The following is a 17,110-nucleotide window of genomic DNA, read 5'->3' on the forward strand; positions in this document are numbered from 1 at the left end:
CCTCAGAGCAAACATGCAGCAAACCGGGGTTCCTTCCTGCCCCTCCTCCACCCCCAAGGGACCACTTGGTCCACTGCCAGCCAGGGTTAGAAATGGACATGGTCCCCATCTCCTCCTTAATCCCAACTGTGGAAGAGGGAAGCCTTGAGGACAGGGAACTGGGTTGGCAAGACCAGGTCAGGTTTACTCACCACTAGCCTTGCACCCACAAAGCCCTTTCCTCACCTGGCAACGACCCACTCAAGAAAAAGCAAGGGGACAGCATCATAGGCCAGGCCTGCCCTCCCCCACCGTCCTTAGCTGCCAAAGAGGCTGGGTCCAGAAAACTCAGCGTGAGTCCTCCAGCTCTACTGAGGCACCCACAGCCCACATAGCACCTGTGTACAACCCTGCAGCTGCACAGCTTGGCAAGAAAAGAGCCCCTGCCTCACCCTGTCCTAGTTCTCTTTTTCCCTTCAACATCGTCCGTCCCCGACCCTCAAGCCAGAATTACACCAGATCCACTAACATGGAAACATTCCCTAAGGAACCCTTTTCCAAGCACAAAACCCTGCTTCCTTCTTCCTCCCTCAGCGTCCTTACGTCCTCAGCCTTCTAGCCATCAGGCCCCGCCCTCATAATTCCACCTAGCCCTGGCCCTCCTGGCAGCAGAGTAAGGGCAGGACCTGGCCCTCTGTGGGGAGTATCAGAACCTCAAGGCCAGAGCCCCGGGCAATCACTGTCAGCTTCTTTGTCCCCTTCAGGCTGCAGCTTAAATGTCACCCCTCAAACAGGCCTCCTGGGACCACCCAAGCCAGGTGTCACATTTCACGCCTTCTCATTGCAGCTCCTTCTCCCCCTTCTAAGCATTTACTGCAACCTGAAACAGTTTATTCTTTGGTTCCTTGTTTTCCCAGCTCCTTCATAGGTTATATATACCTCCATGGGAGGGACCACATGTGCACCTTGGCTGCTGGCCCCTCCTTCATTTGTTAACTCAACAAGCGAATTACTTGACAATGAAATGGAAACTTCAGGCCTGCTATGGCCCCCGCCCCTCCCAGGTCCAGTGTGGACCCAGAAGTGCGATGCCCTGTGCTGTCCTGCAGACTGTGCTGCATTAACACTAAGGGCCACTCTGCCTGCAGACTATAGGAAGGGCAGCCCAGTTGAGCAGCTCACAGCTGAGGGGCTGTATGGGACAGCGCCACTTGGATGGTTCTCTGCCCACACCTGCTGACATGGTTCCTGAACCTAAGGGAAAAAGGAAGCAACCCAAAACTCCTCCCAGATCATAGAGCAAGAGGTGACAGGAGAGCGCCATCACCACGTGGCTCTGGCTGATGCTACACAGGGTTGGTTTGGAAAACAGCCCCAGGCCTGCCTGGCTGAGTGAACAGCACCTGGCCTTAGCCTCAGCAGGAAGATGGATGCATGCCAATAGCCCTAAGAGTGTCCCAGCAGCTGAGATTGGTGTTCTAGAGTTTGCTGTGGACTGGCCCACTCTGAGCCAGGCTCCCCAGCACAGAACCCGAGCTAGGGACCTCCAGGAGAGGACCATGCACATAAAAACAAAACCGGAAGCTAAAGCCAGCACCACTATTACACAGAAAGGGATTCTGTGCGTCCAAAAGCCTTTGCCCAAGTGTTCCTTTAAATAGCAAAGCTCTCACTATCTTCAAACATGCATTTCATTTATACAAGCTCAGGCTACCAGCAGCTTTTTAAGATGCTGGGTTTGAGCAAGGAGCATACCTCTGAAAGAAAGCCCAAACACCCAGGAGTGAGGCAGACCTCAAAAAGTCTCTCAATAAACACATTTCTTAGCACTTAGTAATTGCTCAATAAAATGCATCCATTATAAGTATGATACGTAATAGTTAATGAAATTTTACACCTTAAAGCCTGGGCAGCAGTCTTTGTTCCTGCCTGAGACATGTCCAATAGGTCTGTCTGCTGATCACCTTCCATTTGAGTGACTGAGGGTGACTAGGCTCTTGTTCCTGGGTCACAACCCACCCCACCCTGCATGTCTATGTCTATACCCAGGGAGAGAGCAAAGTGTGGAGAACCCCTTGAGTGATGGCATTTACCTTCGTGAGGCTCACATGAGGTCACTTCCACTTCTGTGTACTCCAAGGTCATAGGCTCTGCTCAAAGGAACCATAGCACCCTGTGGTTAGACAGAATCTCCTGGGGGGGGAGGGGCTCACACCACATTAGAGATTTCCATTCAAATAATTAAAGTATTCCGCCATATTTTCAGGGGGGAGCCAGCACAGGTGTAACTCCATTCTAAGTGGGCAAGAGACCTCAGTCTGGGCAAGGCAATGATGATTCTGTACTCCCCAGGGTATGGAAGGACCCTTCTGCCTGGGTCCCTCTTGCTTCTGCAGTGGGAGGATTGGTAAAAATCTTAAGTCGATACAGAAAACAACCAGTATCAGCCCCCGCAGTTAAATCTAGAAGCCTCCATGGCCACAGGCATAGAAAGCTATCTCCAAGATGGAGAGGATTTCAGGAAACGGAATAGCATCCCCAGCCTAAAAAAACGCTCTCCGATTGGGAGGCATACACACAGAAAAACAAGTGAATGAAAGTGGTCAGGGTGCCACAGTGAAATCTAGTAAACGAAGTTTGTCTTCAACTCAATGTAACATGATTGTTTTATTTTTGAAGCCCCAAAGAATCAGGGTTTCTCACCAGCAACTAAAACAGTGATTCTGCACTCAAGGTGTTTACAGAATCCGTGTAGTTCTTCAGAGTTTTAGTTCCCATGATAGCAGCCCCAAGGGGAAAGGAATTTTGAAAAATGATTTAGCCCAATCCTTTTGTGCATTAGGCAGAAGCAAGCACTCTATTTATTCATTGTCTTAAAAAATTAGCAGCACTGCTATTTTATTTTAAAGTGTATTTTTAATTTTTATTAAGTACTTAGTGGATGCAAAAAAATATTTGTAAGTTACATATAAAATGTAAATATAAAAATACACATATAAAACATAAATAATTTAATAAATAACAGTGTATACCATCACTTTTTTAAGAAAAAGGAATTTTCATTACTTTTGAAGTACACTGTGTGCTTCTCCGCCACCCCAGACCCTTAATATTTTTTTTCTGGCTTTATTGAGATATAATTGACATAAAACATATATAAGTTTAAGATGCACAATCTGATGATTTGCAGTGATGCTATTTTGAAAAACCACCTTCTCTTCTACTGTCCAAGAGAAAGGAGATCCTGCTACCTTATTCAGTAGGCCATTCTGATTTAGGAAGTTCCTTTTTGGGTACAACCCAGTTCTTTCCTACTGGAATTTAGATTACTTTCCTATTTCGACACTAGATAGCATCCTTGGAGAAAGCAACCAGGCATCTTCATTTTACTAATAGCTAGTGACAGGATCGTTAAGAGAGGTGGGGAAAATATCCACAGGTCTTAACAGTTTTAGTTTTTTTCCTAGGGGTCTTTTTTAATATAAAGGTTTCTAATTTTAAAAACCCAAATTAGATAATTACCTTTATTTTCATTCATTGGTTTCATCGCATGGTTTCCAGTGTCTTCATTGTAATCTAGTTGAAAAATAACAATTTGTATGGGTGACAACGGAAATTCTAGTTTTCTATGTAATTAAAAAAAAAAAAATTCAGTGCCACTAACAAAGGAAGTCACCATGTGGTTGGCAACCAGCAGTGTATCTGGGTTCTGGATTCCTTCCTGGTCCTCTGTGGCCCCATCCAACCCACCGTGTGGTCTCTTTCTAACACCAGTGAGATGTCACCATCCCACAGGAGAAACACTTCTACTTATGAATTGTTCAAGATTCCAGATTGTTCAGTTTGAGCAAGTTCACTAGAAATTAAACTTAATTGTAGAAGGGATGGCCCTGTAACCACACCACAAAGGATGCTAGTGAACTAACCCTCTCCAACTGGGACACCAGAGCCATGAGAGCATGGTTTAAAGAAACTGCAGTACCTCCAGGCTTCCCTCAGTGGGCAGAAATTTTTAAACCTTTTTTATCAAGTTGTTCTTCACTAAAAAGAATGCTTATAAGTACTATTCCTGAAGAATACATGGTTTCCATTATGTATTTGAACTAATGATTATTGCGATTATTAAAATAGGTCTATAAACTGAAATAATCCATGGAGAGAATATAAGAATTGGACTGTTTCTTGCATTTTGTAATTGTAGGGGAAAATCCTATTTCTCTTAGACCTACTGGGATTAAGGATTCCTGGGATGGGCTACCCACCCTACTGAGCTGACTCTCAAGTCTGCAATAAGGCTCATTACCAGGTGGCCCTATATTGTTTCATTAAAAAAAAAATGCCTCTACTAACAGATAAATATTGAAATTGTTTTCCTGTTGTGGCAAGGTTGAAACTAAACTGTCTTGTGCTTGTAATAAATAATTCCATCTGAAAAGATGTTTCCAAACGACTTAATTTGGTATCTGGTCTCTCTCTTAAAAATGGAGAAAGATTACACCTGGGCAATGCTCAAAGTCTTCGAAGATAACCCAGGAGGGGTGTCTGCAGCATTATAATTATTGTCCAGCTTTCATTCCCTGGGGATATTTAGAAAGTGGTAAAATTAGAGTAACATGTTCTGCCTTTCTTAAGTTTTTGTTTTGCTTACCAGCTCACCATCTGATGGCTGATGAGGTTAAATGCCCCTACTTGAAGGCAGGCTTCCCTACCAACGTTAACCCCACCACCTACAGATTCTGATTTTAAAAAGGGTAATGGAATGGGTAGCAAGTTGGGAAAACCTCTTAGCAACTGCAGGAAACCTTGACTGTACCGTAAGGACTGTTGGCTTCAGTATTGAAATTTGACATCTTCTCATTGTTGGAGGTCAGAAGTGGTACTGCCGGCCTTAAAATGAAATTTGAAAAAGAAAAATAAAAAGAGAAAAAAAAAGAAAAAATATATATATATAACTTTTTTGGGGTCTAACTCCAAACTAACAAAATAATCAAGGAGAGATCATGAGAAAACCAGAAAGAGATTTCTGAAGTGAGGAAAACTTGACTCTCTCGTTTGGAAAACTAATCTTTTTTTTTTTTTAGTTCTAAGATTATTTAACAAATACTTTTTTGCTGTTAAAATAAGTGTCGGGGCCAAAGGACATATGAACAACAGGAGTCCTTTCTTAGGTGAATTCCAACCCCTCAAATTCCTCGTTCTGTGCCGCACAGCTATCATTCTCATACTTTTAGATTTTGGATTTCAAGAACAGTAAAAATAGTACAACCATTTTTTAAGGCCAACTCTTATTTGCCAAGTAAGTAAATTTTTAAAATTCCATCTACTACCATTATAATTTCCTAAGGAAAAGGGGATTTCACAGGTAACAGTATAGGAAGGACATGACCTCAGAAGAAAGCCATTTCTCCCCATGAAAGACAGTTGACAATCTTCCACTGAGACAAATACACACACACACCCCTACACTACTCACACCCTTATTACTGAGTTTTCCAAGAACCACTGAAAACTCCCTAATGACCAGAATCCCACTCTAGAAAATTCTATCCATGTTCACAGAGCAGCTTCCTCTCTTCCAAGGACACATACTGACCTGGACATCTCCACTGGCATCTGCTTGGCTTTAAAAAAGAGAAAAAAAGAATCAGTAAAAAATCAATAAAAAGTGCCCACACCCATAACAGATAGGAACACTCATTTCAACCATATTTGACTTTTTTGAAGATTGCCTACCCATAAAAACAGAAAAGAAAGCCAAATATATTTCTGCTTTGAGAAAAAAGAAAGAAAAAAAATAAGCAAAACAAACAGAGTAGGTCTTCTCTTGGTCTTAGATTGAGAGATTTCACAGCATTTCCTACAGAAACATGACATTTTGTTGTTTTATCCAGGAGTGATTTTCCTTAGTGGAATGTGACAGAAATGAAAGCAACAGTACAGGACCCACGTTAGCCAGATAAAAGAGCAACTATCTCCTTGACTCAACCATTCCAAAAAGTCAAGACTAAATTAGTCCCTGTGCTTGGACTGAAACCAAGTCTGTCCTCTAACCATGTCTGTTCTGCCTTAGGAAGGGGTTTGTTCTGGAGCCTGTCTTCTCAGAGGGGTTGCAGCTTTCCTCTCTAGAAAAAGCCCAGGGTCCTTCCTTATCTCATTTGCCCCGACCTATCCCATGTAGCAGCATTGGGGACACCTGCTTTATCCCACAAAAGTCTTTGCAGAATTTACTGGTGCTGTGCCTTTTTCCTTGAGTCCAGGCTAGCTGATTCTGATTCCTGAGTGTTAGTGGGTGATTATGACTTCCTTTCCACATATGACTAACCTCAAGCACAGGATAGAAATCGTGGTACAACAGGCAGATTAACTGGGAGACATTTAGTGTGTGTGTATGTGTGTGTGGGAGGGTTGTCTCCATAACACTCACTCCCTACTCAACCAACTGCAGTATTTAGTGTGGCCAAATCCACAGAAATGGCTTCTTCTGACCAGACATAGAAGGAACTTTCCTCTGAAACGATCATTTCCATGTTGCTCAACTAGGAAACCAATCACTTTCATTTTTGCCTAAATAAATCCAGGGGCAATAAAAGCACCAGAGCCAAGATCGTTGTTTACCCAGATGATACCCCAAGGAGAAAAACAACTGTCATCAGTTACATCTCCTCAGTTCCCACCGGGGCAGAGCATGGCCCCCATGAAGCTGAAGCCCTTCACGTCGTGGCCAGTTTCCTGGTGAGGGCAACCTCTCAGAATGGAAAGAACGTGCTCACCCTTGGCTTTCTTCAAAAAATAGCATCTGGCCCCAAGTACCAAGATGGCAATTATTACTCCGATGACAACCACTGCAATAAGTCCTTTCTTCCATGGGGCAAGAAAGACTGGAAAGAAGAAAGATTAAAATAGGTAGGTTTTCTCTGCCAGCCAGAAACGATATCAGCTTTAAGCAACAAATAAGACGGATTTTTTGGTTCTTGTAACTGCATGTCACTCTGAGCATCTACCTCTGAGACCAGGTGTTCGCAGCTGGTGCAGAAATGGTACTTCTTGCGACAGAGCCAGCCATGGTCTTAAAGACCCATAGGACTGAAGTACATTGCTTTCTGGGTCTGTTTGGTCCTCCGCCTTCTCTAGGAAACCTCCTTCTACCCACATGCGTGGGCTTCTCTAACCATGTCTGTGCTGCATGACCCAATCCCCATGGCTACAGGTGGTCCACAGGTGCCCGTTTGACCCAAAATGGGCCACTTGGTATCTCTCCGCCAAGAATTTGGAATTACAACTGTGTGAAATACTTCCAATAATAATAATAATAATAATAACCACTTCCTCTTTTGTATTTCATTTGAGTGCGTTTCGGTCACTTGTAACCAAAGAGGGTGGAGGACGTTGGTCTCTTAACCCTCAGTAAGAAGTGCTAAAATCCCACCCATTTCCTCTTCCAAGTGGTGAGCTTTCTGGCCTCAACACTACATCTGTCTGTTGAGGCCCTGACTCACCTCTGACTGTCAATATGTTGCTTTGGGGGACATTTTTGGCATGGTTGGCTCTGTTGGAGGCCGTGCAGTAATACTGTCCCTCATGCTCCTTGCTAGCTTGTGTCTTGAACCAAAAGGCCTTGGTTTCACTCGAGATGTTTTGGTAGAAAGGCCTGACCTCCTTTTCTCTGTAAAACTTGTAGGTAATGGGACCAGATGCGTTGTTCACAGAGCATCGAAGCACAATATCATTCCCAGACTCCACCATCTTATTCTGCAGGATAGAGAGCGTGACGTTCTCCACCGGGGCTGAAAAGCAGGAAAAGGATTAGCACTGAGTAAAGAAAAGGGGAAGTGAAGGCACATGACACAGCTACTTACTGCTCATGGCCAGCCTCCTTTTGTGCTATGACTCAGACTTGGATTTTGACCTTTATTCAACCACCTCTCTTATCCCATTCTTCAGTTCCTCTTCTGATTAGCCCACCTGGGCAGCATAGGACGCCTTGCGTCCTCACGTGTTGATTCAACACAGGATACCAGGACACCCCCCTTTACTTACCACCTAAGTATTACTGACCACTCAGCTTGACCGTCCCATTAACTTATGTGTTCTGTTGAGGTCTAGTCTGTGAGTGAGTGTGTGTGTGTGTTTCTTTCCTACTGCTTACAAAGACTCATGGTACTTCCAGATCTTACGAATAAATAACTTTGACTCACGACCTTCCTGTTTTTCTTCTTTTTCCTTTTTGAGTGGTCCAAACCTATTGCTTTCATGTTCTCATTTCCCACTTTCTTTTTACCCCTCAAATCTGACTTCCATCCCTCTGCTTCTGAAACTATACTCTATCTCTGGTTTTGAAGAAACTCCAAAGGTCACCTAACCCCCCAAACTCATCGCTGAGTCCCCAACAGATTAAATTCAGTTCTTCCAATCTCCCATCCTTGGCTTCCCTACAGCTCCCAACTGTCACTCAGCCCTTCCTTTTGAACTCGGCTTCCTCTGGGCTGCTGTGATGGCTCACAACCCAGATGGTCTTACCCCCTCCCCTGCCACTCTCTTTTTATTTACCACGTTTTCATCCCATTGCCTCCTACATATGGACTTTCTGCAAAACTCAGTCCTCAGATTTTCATGTCCATTCTCCTCTGTGATTTCACCCACGTCACAGCTTCTCTTTGTGCATTTAACACACAAACACATAGTGTGTAAAGCCTACATACATTGCTCTGTTCCAGATTACGCCCCTGAATTCCAAGTCTGGATTTTACCCTGGGCATTTTCCCTTGGGAGCGCCACCAGCCTCTCACTCCCAGCAGATCCAAGCAGAACTTAGTTTTTTCTTGTATCCCCTTTTCCTGGGTCCACGTTCAACCATCAACATTTTGATCCTAAATTATCTTTCCACGTAGACCTTCCTATTCGTGTGAGGACGGACTGGTTCAGTCTGGCATCTGAGTCCTGAATCACCCTCGGGAGTGCAGTGGGTGGCCAGACCATGGAGCTGCTGGTCCGATGAAAGGAGCATCAGGCCTGGGCTGGGCTGGTGGAGGTCAACCACAAGCGCAGACTCTTAGAAGGTGCAACTTGAGCCGACAGCCTGCGTCCTTGTGCAGCACAAGGTGGGGTCAGGAGCCTGACGGCCTTGCCTCAGTTCCCAGCCCTACTTGCCCACCAGCTGTCTGCCTTGACCCTTAACTGCCTCATCACAAAACAAGGATAACATTCTCATAGGTCTTACCTGGCAATTGTAAGTTTTAATGGGAGTAATTTACTAACATGTTTCCCATAGGGGTGGACGCACAGTCAGGGCTCAGTAAATGTTAGCTACTCATATGGACCCAATTTAAACCACCAGTGTCGCATAGGCTTCTCCATCGCTTCGTATGGGAGTAAGAGGTCTGAAGTCACCGCTACCTGGTACAGATATCAGAGTAACCTTCCCAAGGCACCATTCTCATCACAGCCTCCTCGCCTCTTCTGGCTCTTTAGTGCACAGAGGACAAACTCCCAGCTCAGATGACTGGTATTTGATGCCCTTCACAGTTGGGGTCAGTCACTTTTTCAGTTTCTATCCAATGATTCTCCATGCCCAACCTTCATTTCCAGCCACCTGATTTACGGTTTTTTGAACTACCCCCTGGAGACCTTGCTCACGTAGTTGACTGGGCTGGCAGGCCATCTCGAGCTGTCTCTGCCCACCCATTACCAAGGCCTGGCTCCTAATCCAGCTCTTCCGACTTAAGCTAGATGGTAACTTTCATGCCCTAAATTCCTATCACCATCACTGTGAGGATACTTCATGTGACGATAATGTGTTGCCTAATCATATGTTTCTGTGCTTCTTTACACTGTTATTCAACTATGTCACATATTTTCCCACTCTCAGGAGATCCTGTTTCTTGATATATCACAAAGAGTACTTCTTCTTTTTCTTCTTCTTCTTCTTCTTCTTCCTCTTCTTCCTCTTCTTCCTCTTCTTCTCCTTCTCCTTCTCCTTCTTTTTGCATGCCCTATAGCCTTATGTAGATGTTTAACATATATTGATGTGAGCTTGAAAAGCCTGGCTATTCTTAGACTATATATTAGTAGCAGCAGGGATCTCTATCCAACTCAAGATGTCCACATGGCACATGCAGATAAGAAGTTATTAAACAAGAAGAAAGAAGAGGAAGAGGATGAAGCCTTGTAAGCTTTTTATAACAGGATGCAGAATATCTCAGAGATGCAAGCCATGGCACTCCTAAGGCCTTCTGAGAGGCACAGATAGAGGCTCAAGGGAAAACACCAACTGCAGGACAATGGCATATTTCTCTTGAGTGTGAGAATCCGGGGCGAATGTTAGCAAGGCCCTATGAGAGAACAGCCTGCAGCTCGGATTGCTGTGGCTTCCACACACGACAGAATTTGCCAACCATGGGCCAATTCTAGAAAAGAACTCTGGTCTTTTTATTTCCTCTTGGCGCTTAGTGCCGACTGCCTGTGCCAGTTTTCCTCGGCTGCCGCCCAGCTCCGGGATTAGCCGACGCCATAGATTTTGGAGACACGTAAAGCCCCGCTGGTTTCCAGGAGCTCAGTGACTACCTGGAGGAGAAGAGCTACATCAAGAAGTATGTGCCATCACAAGCCAATGTGGCAGTATCAGAAGCAGTCTCCGGTTTCACCACCTGCTGAATTGTATCCTGCCCTACGTTGGGGTAACCACAGTAAGTCTTATGAAAAGAAAAAGGCCAGCCTGCCTGGAGTGAAGAAAGCTTTGGGCAGGTCTGGCCCCGCTAATGTGGAAAACACTGCAGGAAGTGGAGCTTCAGGTAGTAAAGACGATGACATTGATCTCTTTGCATCTGATGAGGAGGAGGAAAGAGAAGAAGCCAAGAGGCTAAGAGAAGAGTGCCTTGTACAGTTGGAGTCAAAGAAAACGAAGAAACCTGCACTTGTTGTCAAGCCTTCCATCTTCTTAGATGTGAAACCTTGGGACGACGAGAGAGACGTGGCAAACTGTGAGGAGTGCGTCAGGAGCCTTCAAGCAGACGGCTTGGTCTGGGGCTCTTCTAAACTAGTTCCGGTGGGTATGGAATTCAAAATCCTCAAATACAGTGTGTAGTGGAAGACAATAAAGTTGAACAGATATGCTGGAGGGGCCGATCACAGCTTTTGAGGACTATGTGCTATCCATGGACATGGCTGCTTTCGACAAGATCTAAAATCCATCATGGATCATTACACTTAAATAAAAGCTTGAAAGCCAGGAAAAAAAAAAAGGCAGAGGGGCCTCTGGTCTACAGATCTCAGGGATGAATGCCAGTTCATCCAAAAAGGAGCAAATGCTAAGAGAGCCCAAAAGCACATTAAAGCTTCCTGAAGTCGACACACTTGACTCATATTTTAGCACTGCACTTGAAAGGTTCTGAACAGAGAGGACACACCTATAGCCCCCAGATATTTTCTGGCCTCCTTTCTGTTGGGCCTTTGTCCTGCTCTGCCACATGTCATGTTTGTGAACTTTGCACAAGTACCACCCACTTTCCTGTCCGCACAATCCCTGGATAAGCCCAAACCTTTGAAAATGTGAACTAAAAGCCCCAGTTGCACATGATTTCTTCTCATAGCACGGCAACTCACCTATCACCTTGACCTTCAGACGTTTACTCTCCATTTCAGTGTGGGAATGGCAATTTTTCACAAAACACTGGTATTCTGTGTCGTTTGTTGGATTATCTTTGAATACTGCGGGCTCATTTGAGGCCAGTGTACGAGTCTCCAAAATGTTATTTGCTTTTAAAAGGCGATAAGAAATAGGCGAGGTTCCATTTTCCGATTGGCAACTGACTTTTATGGCCTGTCCTTTTATCACCTCAGACCCGGAGTCATAAAAAATCTGGGGTTTGGAGAGCATTTCTAGAGTGAGAGAAACAATGAGAGAAACAATTTGAAACAAAACATCCAACCCAAGGGGTTCTTTCTCCCAACTCTGGGCTTTGCTTTCTCTGTCATTACTGTAATTTTAAATGCCTGCCTGCCTGCTTTATCTACCTTTACAGGACTCCGTAAAGATTGACAGGTAGGGGTGGCGGTTAGCTCAGTTGGTTAGAACGTGGTGCTAATAACACCAAGGTTGCCAGTTCAACCCCCACATGGGCCACTGTGAGCTGCGCCCTTCCTAAAAACTCAGAATAACCAATGAAAACATTTCTCAAAATGGAGGTGAAATAAAGACATTAAAAAAAAAAAAAGATTGACAGGTAGTGTGTGTGTGTGTGTGTGTGTGTGTGTGTGTTGAGAAGGGAAAGGGAAAGAGAATGCTGTAAACAAAAAAGAATGATACAAACTCAAGGAAAACATTACATCCCCCTAAACATATATTTATATTTTCATATACCTCACATTACATACACATACATCTGTGTGGTTTTTTTGTATTGAGAAAAGACACAAGCATGGAAAAAAACAAAACAAAAAAGTACCCAAACAGAATATATTTGAAAACAAATTCTCAGTGTCTCAGCCTCTCCTGATAACGAAATTGCACGCCTCACAAATAAGAATTCTACTAAGTCGTTATTTAGAAGTTAGCTTATTTATAAAGCTTATATAATGAAATGACCTTCTCCTAAGAACAACAGAAAGAATTAAAATGCAATGACCCACATTTGTCTCTTGCATTTTCTTTTTCAATTAGGTGACTAAAGACTTGACAATAGGGTAAAATCCAGGTTCAGTTGAGACTAAAATCTTGGCTGGATAAACCACAGCCACAGGTTAAACTGAAGGACCATGACGGAATAATGAGACTGACAGTGACAGCTTGACCAGAGTTCCACATTCATGTAAAACCCCTCCACTCAAACTTGGTCCAGAGCCCAGCAGCTCCAGTATCCCCAGGGCGCTAGCTAGAGATGCGGAACCTGGCCCCATCCCGACCTGCATTCTAACCGGGCTTTGCGTGCACATTCACCTCGAGAAGCGAGGCTCTAGGTGGTCTCAATACCTACATTCTGTCCACTGAAAGTCCTAGCCCTTCTGCTCCGCCAGCATATGGACTAACCACTGGTGCTTCCATCTTAAAGTTTAGCATTGACTAAGCAGTGTTTCCTCCATGACCTTTTGGGTGGGTGCCAGCTCCAGCAGCCAAAATCTTGCCAATTGGGAGGTCACATCATCAGCACGCAGCCACAATAAAGCCATGAACTTGACTTTTGCCAACAACATTATCTTCACATTACCTCTCTCCTGTACGCTAGCAGATATACCCACTTGCTTCTGTTTGCTCTCTCGATTTTACTCCTCTTTCTTTCCCTCAAGCTCTTACCCTGCCTTAGTGTGACCTGCCTTCAGACTGGAGCGGGTGGCAGCTGGTGATAAAGTCCCTTTCTCCCCTTCAATCTCAAGACTCTCTGAGCCAGTGAGGACGTACTCACCACACACCGTTATCTGGATCGTGTTGCTTTTCTTGACCACCTGGCCCATGCCTGCGATGCAGGTATATGTCCCACTGTCCCACTTTGAGGCTTTCTTGGTGAAATTTTGAGCCTGCGACACGATCACGCCTTCCTTCTGGATGGTGAAGTTGACTGGAGGCGCTCCTGGGATGGAACACCACAGGTTCAGCCTTTCATCCTGGTCCAGACTTGTAGCGGAAGATTCCAGCTTCGGCTTGGAAAATAGCTCTGAAAAACCAGTGAGTGGGAATGGGGTGAAATATTTCTGGGCACCACTCCCAAAGCCCCCTTACAGAGTCCTCTGGCCCAGCTGCTTTTGGCAGAACCAAATCCCATCTACCTGCAAAAAGCTTTCCTTTGCTTCTCAAATACCTGATGGTCACACAATTAGAGAGCTAGGATGCATTCTTTGCCTGGGATTTCAACGGCAGGTTTGTCTCCCTTGTTCATCCCATTTATTTCACAGACATGGCTTAGAAAGGTTTTGCAAGTTGTATTAGGTTGGTGCAAAAGTAATTGAGGTTTAAAAGGTTAAATAAAAATCACTGCAAAAACTGCAATAACTTTTGCACCAACGTAATAATGCAGCCAAGCAATGATTCATGCATTCACCCATGTATTCATTCACTCACACATTTTAGTCCACATGTACTTATTTTTGGCTACTTCTGTGCTGGGCACCTTGCTTGGTGTTGGGGAGACAGAGGAGAAAAAGAAACAGTCCCTGACTTCAAAGTGCTTACAGCTGGCGGAGACGCAGACACAGTGTTTGCAATAGAACCCATAGAAGAGAACTGAACCTAGGTTTGGGAATCAGGAAAGGACTCTTGGAGGAAGTCATCCAGGCAAAGAGAAAAAGGGGTGTTGGCAGAGGGAACAGCATATGGAAGACTTGGCAGGAGGTTCAAGCACCTGTAAGTTCAGCTGGCCTGAAACATAGTGGGAGTAGAAGGGGCCAAAGCAAGGCCTGTAGATCTCGAAGGAACTTGGCAACCACCTAAAGAAGTGTGGTTAATAGAAACCATCTTGCTGACGTGGGTGCAAGATGGTTTACAATTAGGAATGAAACATTAGGGAACAATCTGCTTGTCCTTGGGGCAATGGGAAGCATAGAGAGTCTGGGTCAGGGGAAGGACATCCGAGATGTGTTGTGGGAAGGTGTCTGGGAGCAGAATGGATGGGGTTGGAGGGTCCCAGATTGGAAGCAGGAGAGGATGTAGTGCAGGCTTGAAGCAGAGTGACAGCATGAGGTTGGGGGAAGTGGCAGCTGGCCACCATCCCCCCCAGCACTTCCTATGGAGAAGAATGACAATGACACCTGATACTTCCTGAGGTAAGCTACAGTAGCATTCTACACCGCTTTCTGGAGTTATTAGTGCCCTAATTCAGGTTGGAAGGCAACAGTAGTAAAGACTGAATTTGACTTGTAAGAAGTTTTGTATCTCCTCATTGAAATAGTTCCTGAAATACATCATCTTTCATAGCTATGGTATATGTTTTTATCTTCAGCTACAGGGAGATTACGAATTAACGACTTAACCAATGTGAAGACCTGAATCCTTCGTGTAAGCCAATGTACCCTGACTTCATGGTTATGGTCCTTGATGCAGAAGGGAGAAGAAGTCAGTCAATTCCTGAGACTATCTGCATGTTAAAAAAGGACTGAGTCTCCAAGTTCCTCTGAGGAAAGCTTCTTGGGCTAGAGGTCTGAGAATGCAGGCAGGAATCAGGGAATCGAATTCTACCTTTGGCTCTAAATTTACTAGCTGTACAGGTTTGGGGGGTACAAATCAACCCTGTCATTGTCATCATTGATGTGACCTTGCTGTGGAAGTCATTTCCATCATACCATCTTCCTAGTTTCCTCGACAGGGAATAAAATAAAACTTCAAGTAAGGTGGTATCCCAGCAATTAAACTGTATTTTAATTAAGGCACATTCTGTCCTCCCCTTCTTCCATATAACAAACATTGATTTATCTGTTTTCAGAGCACCATCCAAAGCTCTAGGTTAGGAGTGAGGAAAAGAACCAAAGAAACTGACATTCTAAAGTGCCTTATAATTTCACTGGGCAGATACCACTGTGCCCGCAAAAATAAATAAATAAATAAATAAATAAATAAATAAATAAATAAATAAATAAATGGAAAAAATGACTCAGAAAAAATAATTCCAAAGCAATGACTCTACATTTAAAAATATGTAAACAAAAATGTAAAAACTGGAAACCATCTTGCTGACGTGGGTGCAAGATGGTTTACAATTAGGAATGAAACATTAGGGAACAATCTGCTTGTCAAGCAAGTAATGTAAACAGACTGGTGGGACCATCACATGGACTAGTAAAAGATCAGTCTTTTATTCACTCATCAAACGAATATTTATTGGGCTCCTACAATGTTCTGTGCTAAGTATCGACGACGTAAGATGAACAGAGCCACAGACCTGGTCCTTCAAGAGCTCACTCTGAGTGGTGGAGAGGCACTAAATCTTTGCAGTAACTGTTGATGTCAAGATAGGAGCAGAGTGCAACGGGGACTGAGGTGTGACCAGGGGACTCTGCCTGGGGGAGCCTGCAGGGAGATTTGGGGCTTGCTCTTTAAGGACAACAGAAGTTTTTCAGTGTCCAAGGGGAAAGGGTGTTCTAGGCTGAGTGAGGAGGGTTGTTTGGAAAGGAGCGGGGTCAGGGTGAAGGCTCAGGACCATGCAGGAGTTCAACCCCAAGAATCAGTGATGTCAAACAGGGGCCATTTGAGGAGGGCGTCTCCTGTAGTTGGCTGAAGGATGCATTGCAATAGAGAAGCTCAGGGACATTCCTGTGATCGTCCTGGTGTGAAGACCCATGTTAGGGTGTGATTACAGAAATGACAAGCAGGACAGAGTTGAGAGACCTGGCAGCACTTGATGACAGAGGGTCTGAAAAGATAGACCGTGGGGGAGGGAAGAAACCCTTTTTCTATCCAAAGACTGATGGCTAATTCAATGATACCGATGTTCACAAAATGATTGTAAGCCTTCGGTATTAGTATGTAGAGCCATTTACAGTGAGGCGTGATAGCGACAGGGGCATGGAAAACCCGGTGCATAAGTGGGCCTGGAGACATTTCCAAAGGCGCTAACCCAGTCACAGGGCTGGCAGGAACAAACACATGGCGGCGTGTGCCTGCTAGCCCTGGTGTGACTGGGTTAACTCCACAAGGAAAGGACCGAGCTCAGGCTGAGGGCATGGCAAAGACAGGGTGAGCATAACACTTTGCTTTCTTGGGCCAGGGGGACTGATCTACTGAATGACTTGTGTACCCCGCAGGACCCAGACTTCTGGATGAGGGTGATCAGCTCTAACAGTTAGTATCTTACGGTCCACTGACGTTTACACTTTCCTGAAGGAGCCTGGACCGAGGGGTAAGGATGCTGCTGTAACCGCTGAAACAGTCCCTAAGTTTGTCCCGTGGTCCCTGTTGCTCTCACAGCAGTACGCCCACCCCCTTTTGCAATTGCTCACTGCATTTCACCCTAATGGTCTAGTTATGTCTGTGACTTCTTCAAGGGCAAAGCCTGACCTTGGGCAGCTCTCTATCCCCAGTAAGTTGCCCAACATACAGAAGGTGCTCAATAAATCTTGAATTGAATACTTTAATGAGATAACAGATGCCTTATCTGTGAAAAAACATCATGTGCCATCAAAATATTTGTCATTATCAATAATAAACTGAACT

At 44.6% G+C, this 17,110-nt stretch overlaps 1 protein-coding gene and 1 pseudogene across 1 annotated transcript in view; one reads left to right on the plus strand and one right to left on the minus strand.

Moving 5' to 3' along the window:
- The window catches only part of PECAM1 (platelet and endothelial cell adhesion molecule 1), a 49,128-nt gene that overhangs the window by 15,162 nt on the left and 16,856 nt on the right, over positions 1-17,110 (minus strand). The window contains exons 6-13 of the mRNA XM_033090883.1: positions 13,374-13,622; positions 11,578-11,853; positions 7,476-7,763; positions 6,750-6,857; positions 5,573-5,600; positions 4,793-4,866; positions 3,502-3,555; positions 2,073-2,129 (exon numbers count right to left, since the gene is read on the minus strand). Coding sequence (XP_032946774.1) covers positions 2,073-2,129; positions 3,502-3,555; positions 4,793-4,866; positions 5,573-5,600; positions 6,750-6,857; positions 7,476-7,763; positions 11,578-11,853; positions 13,374-13,622 — 1,134 coding nt within the window. The remainder of the gene's footprint in view (positions 1-2,072; positions 2,130-3,501; positions 3,556-4,792; positions 4,867-5,572; positions 5,601-6,749; positions 6,858-7,475; positions 7,764-11,577; positions 11,854-13,373; positions 13,623-17,110) is intronic.
- On the plus strand, positions 10,134-11,159 carry LOC117012798 (elongation factor 1-beta-like; annotated as a pseudogene).

This window comes from Rhinolophus ferrumequinum, chromosome 21, assembly GCF_004115265.2.
Source record: "Rhinolophus ferrumequinum isolate MPI-CBG mRhiFer1 chromosome 21, mRhiFer1_v1.p, whole genome shotgun sequence".
NCBI lineage: Eukaryota > Metazoa > Chordata > Mammalia > Chiroptera > Rhinolophidae > Rhinolophus > Rhinolophus ferrumequinum.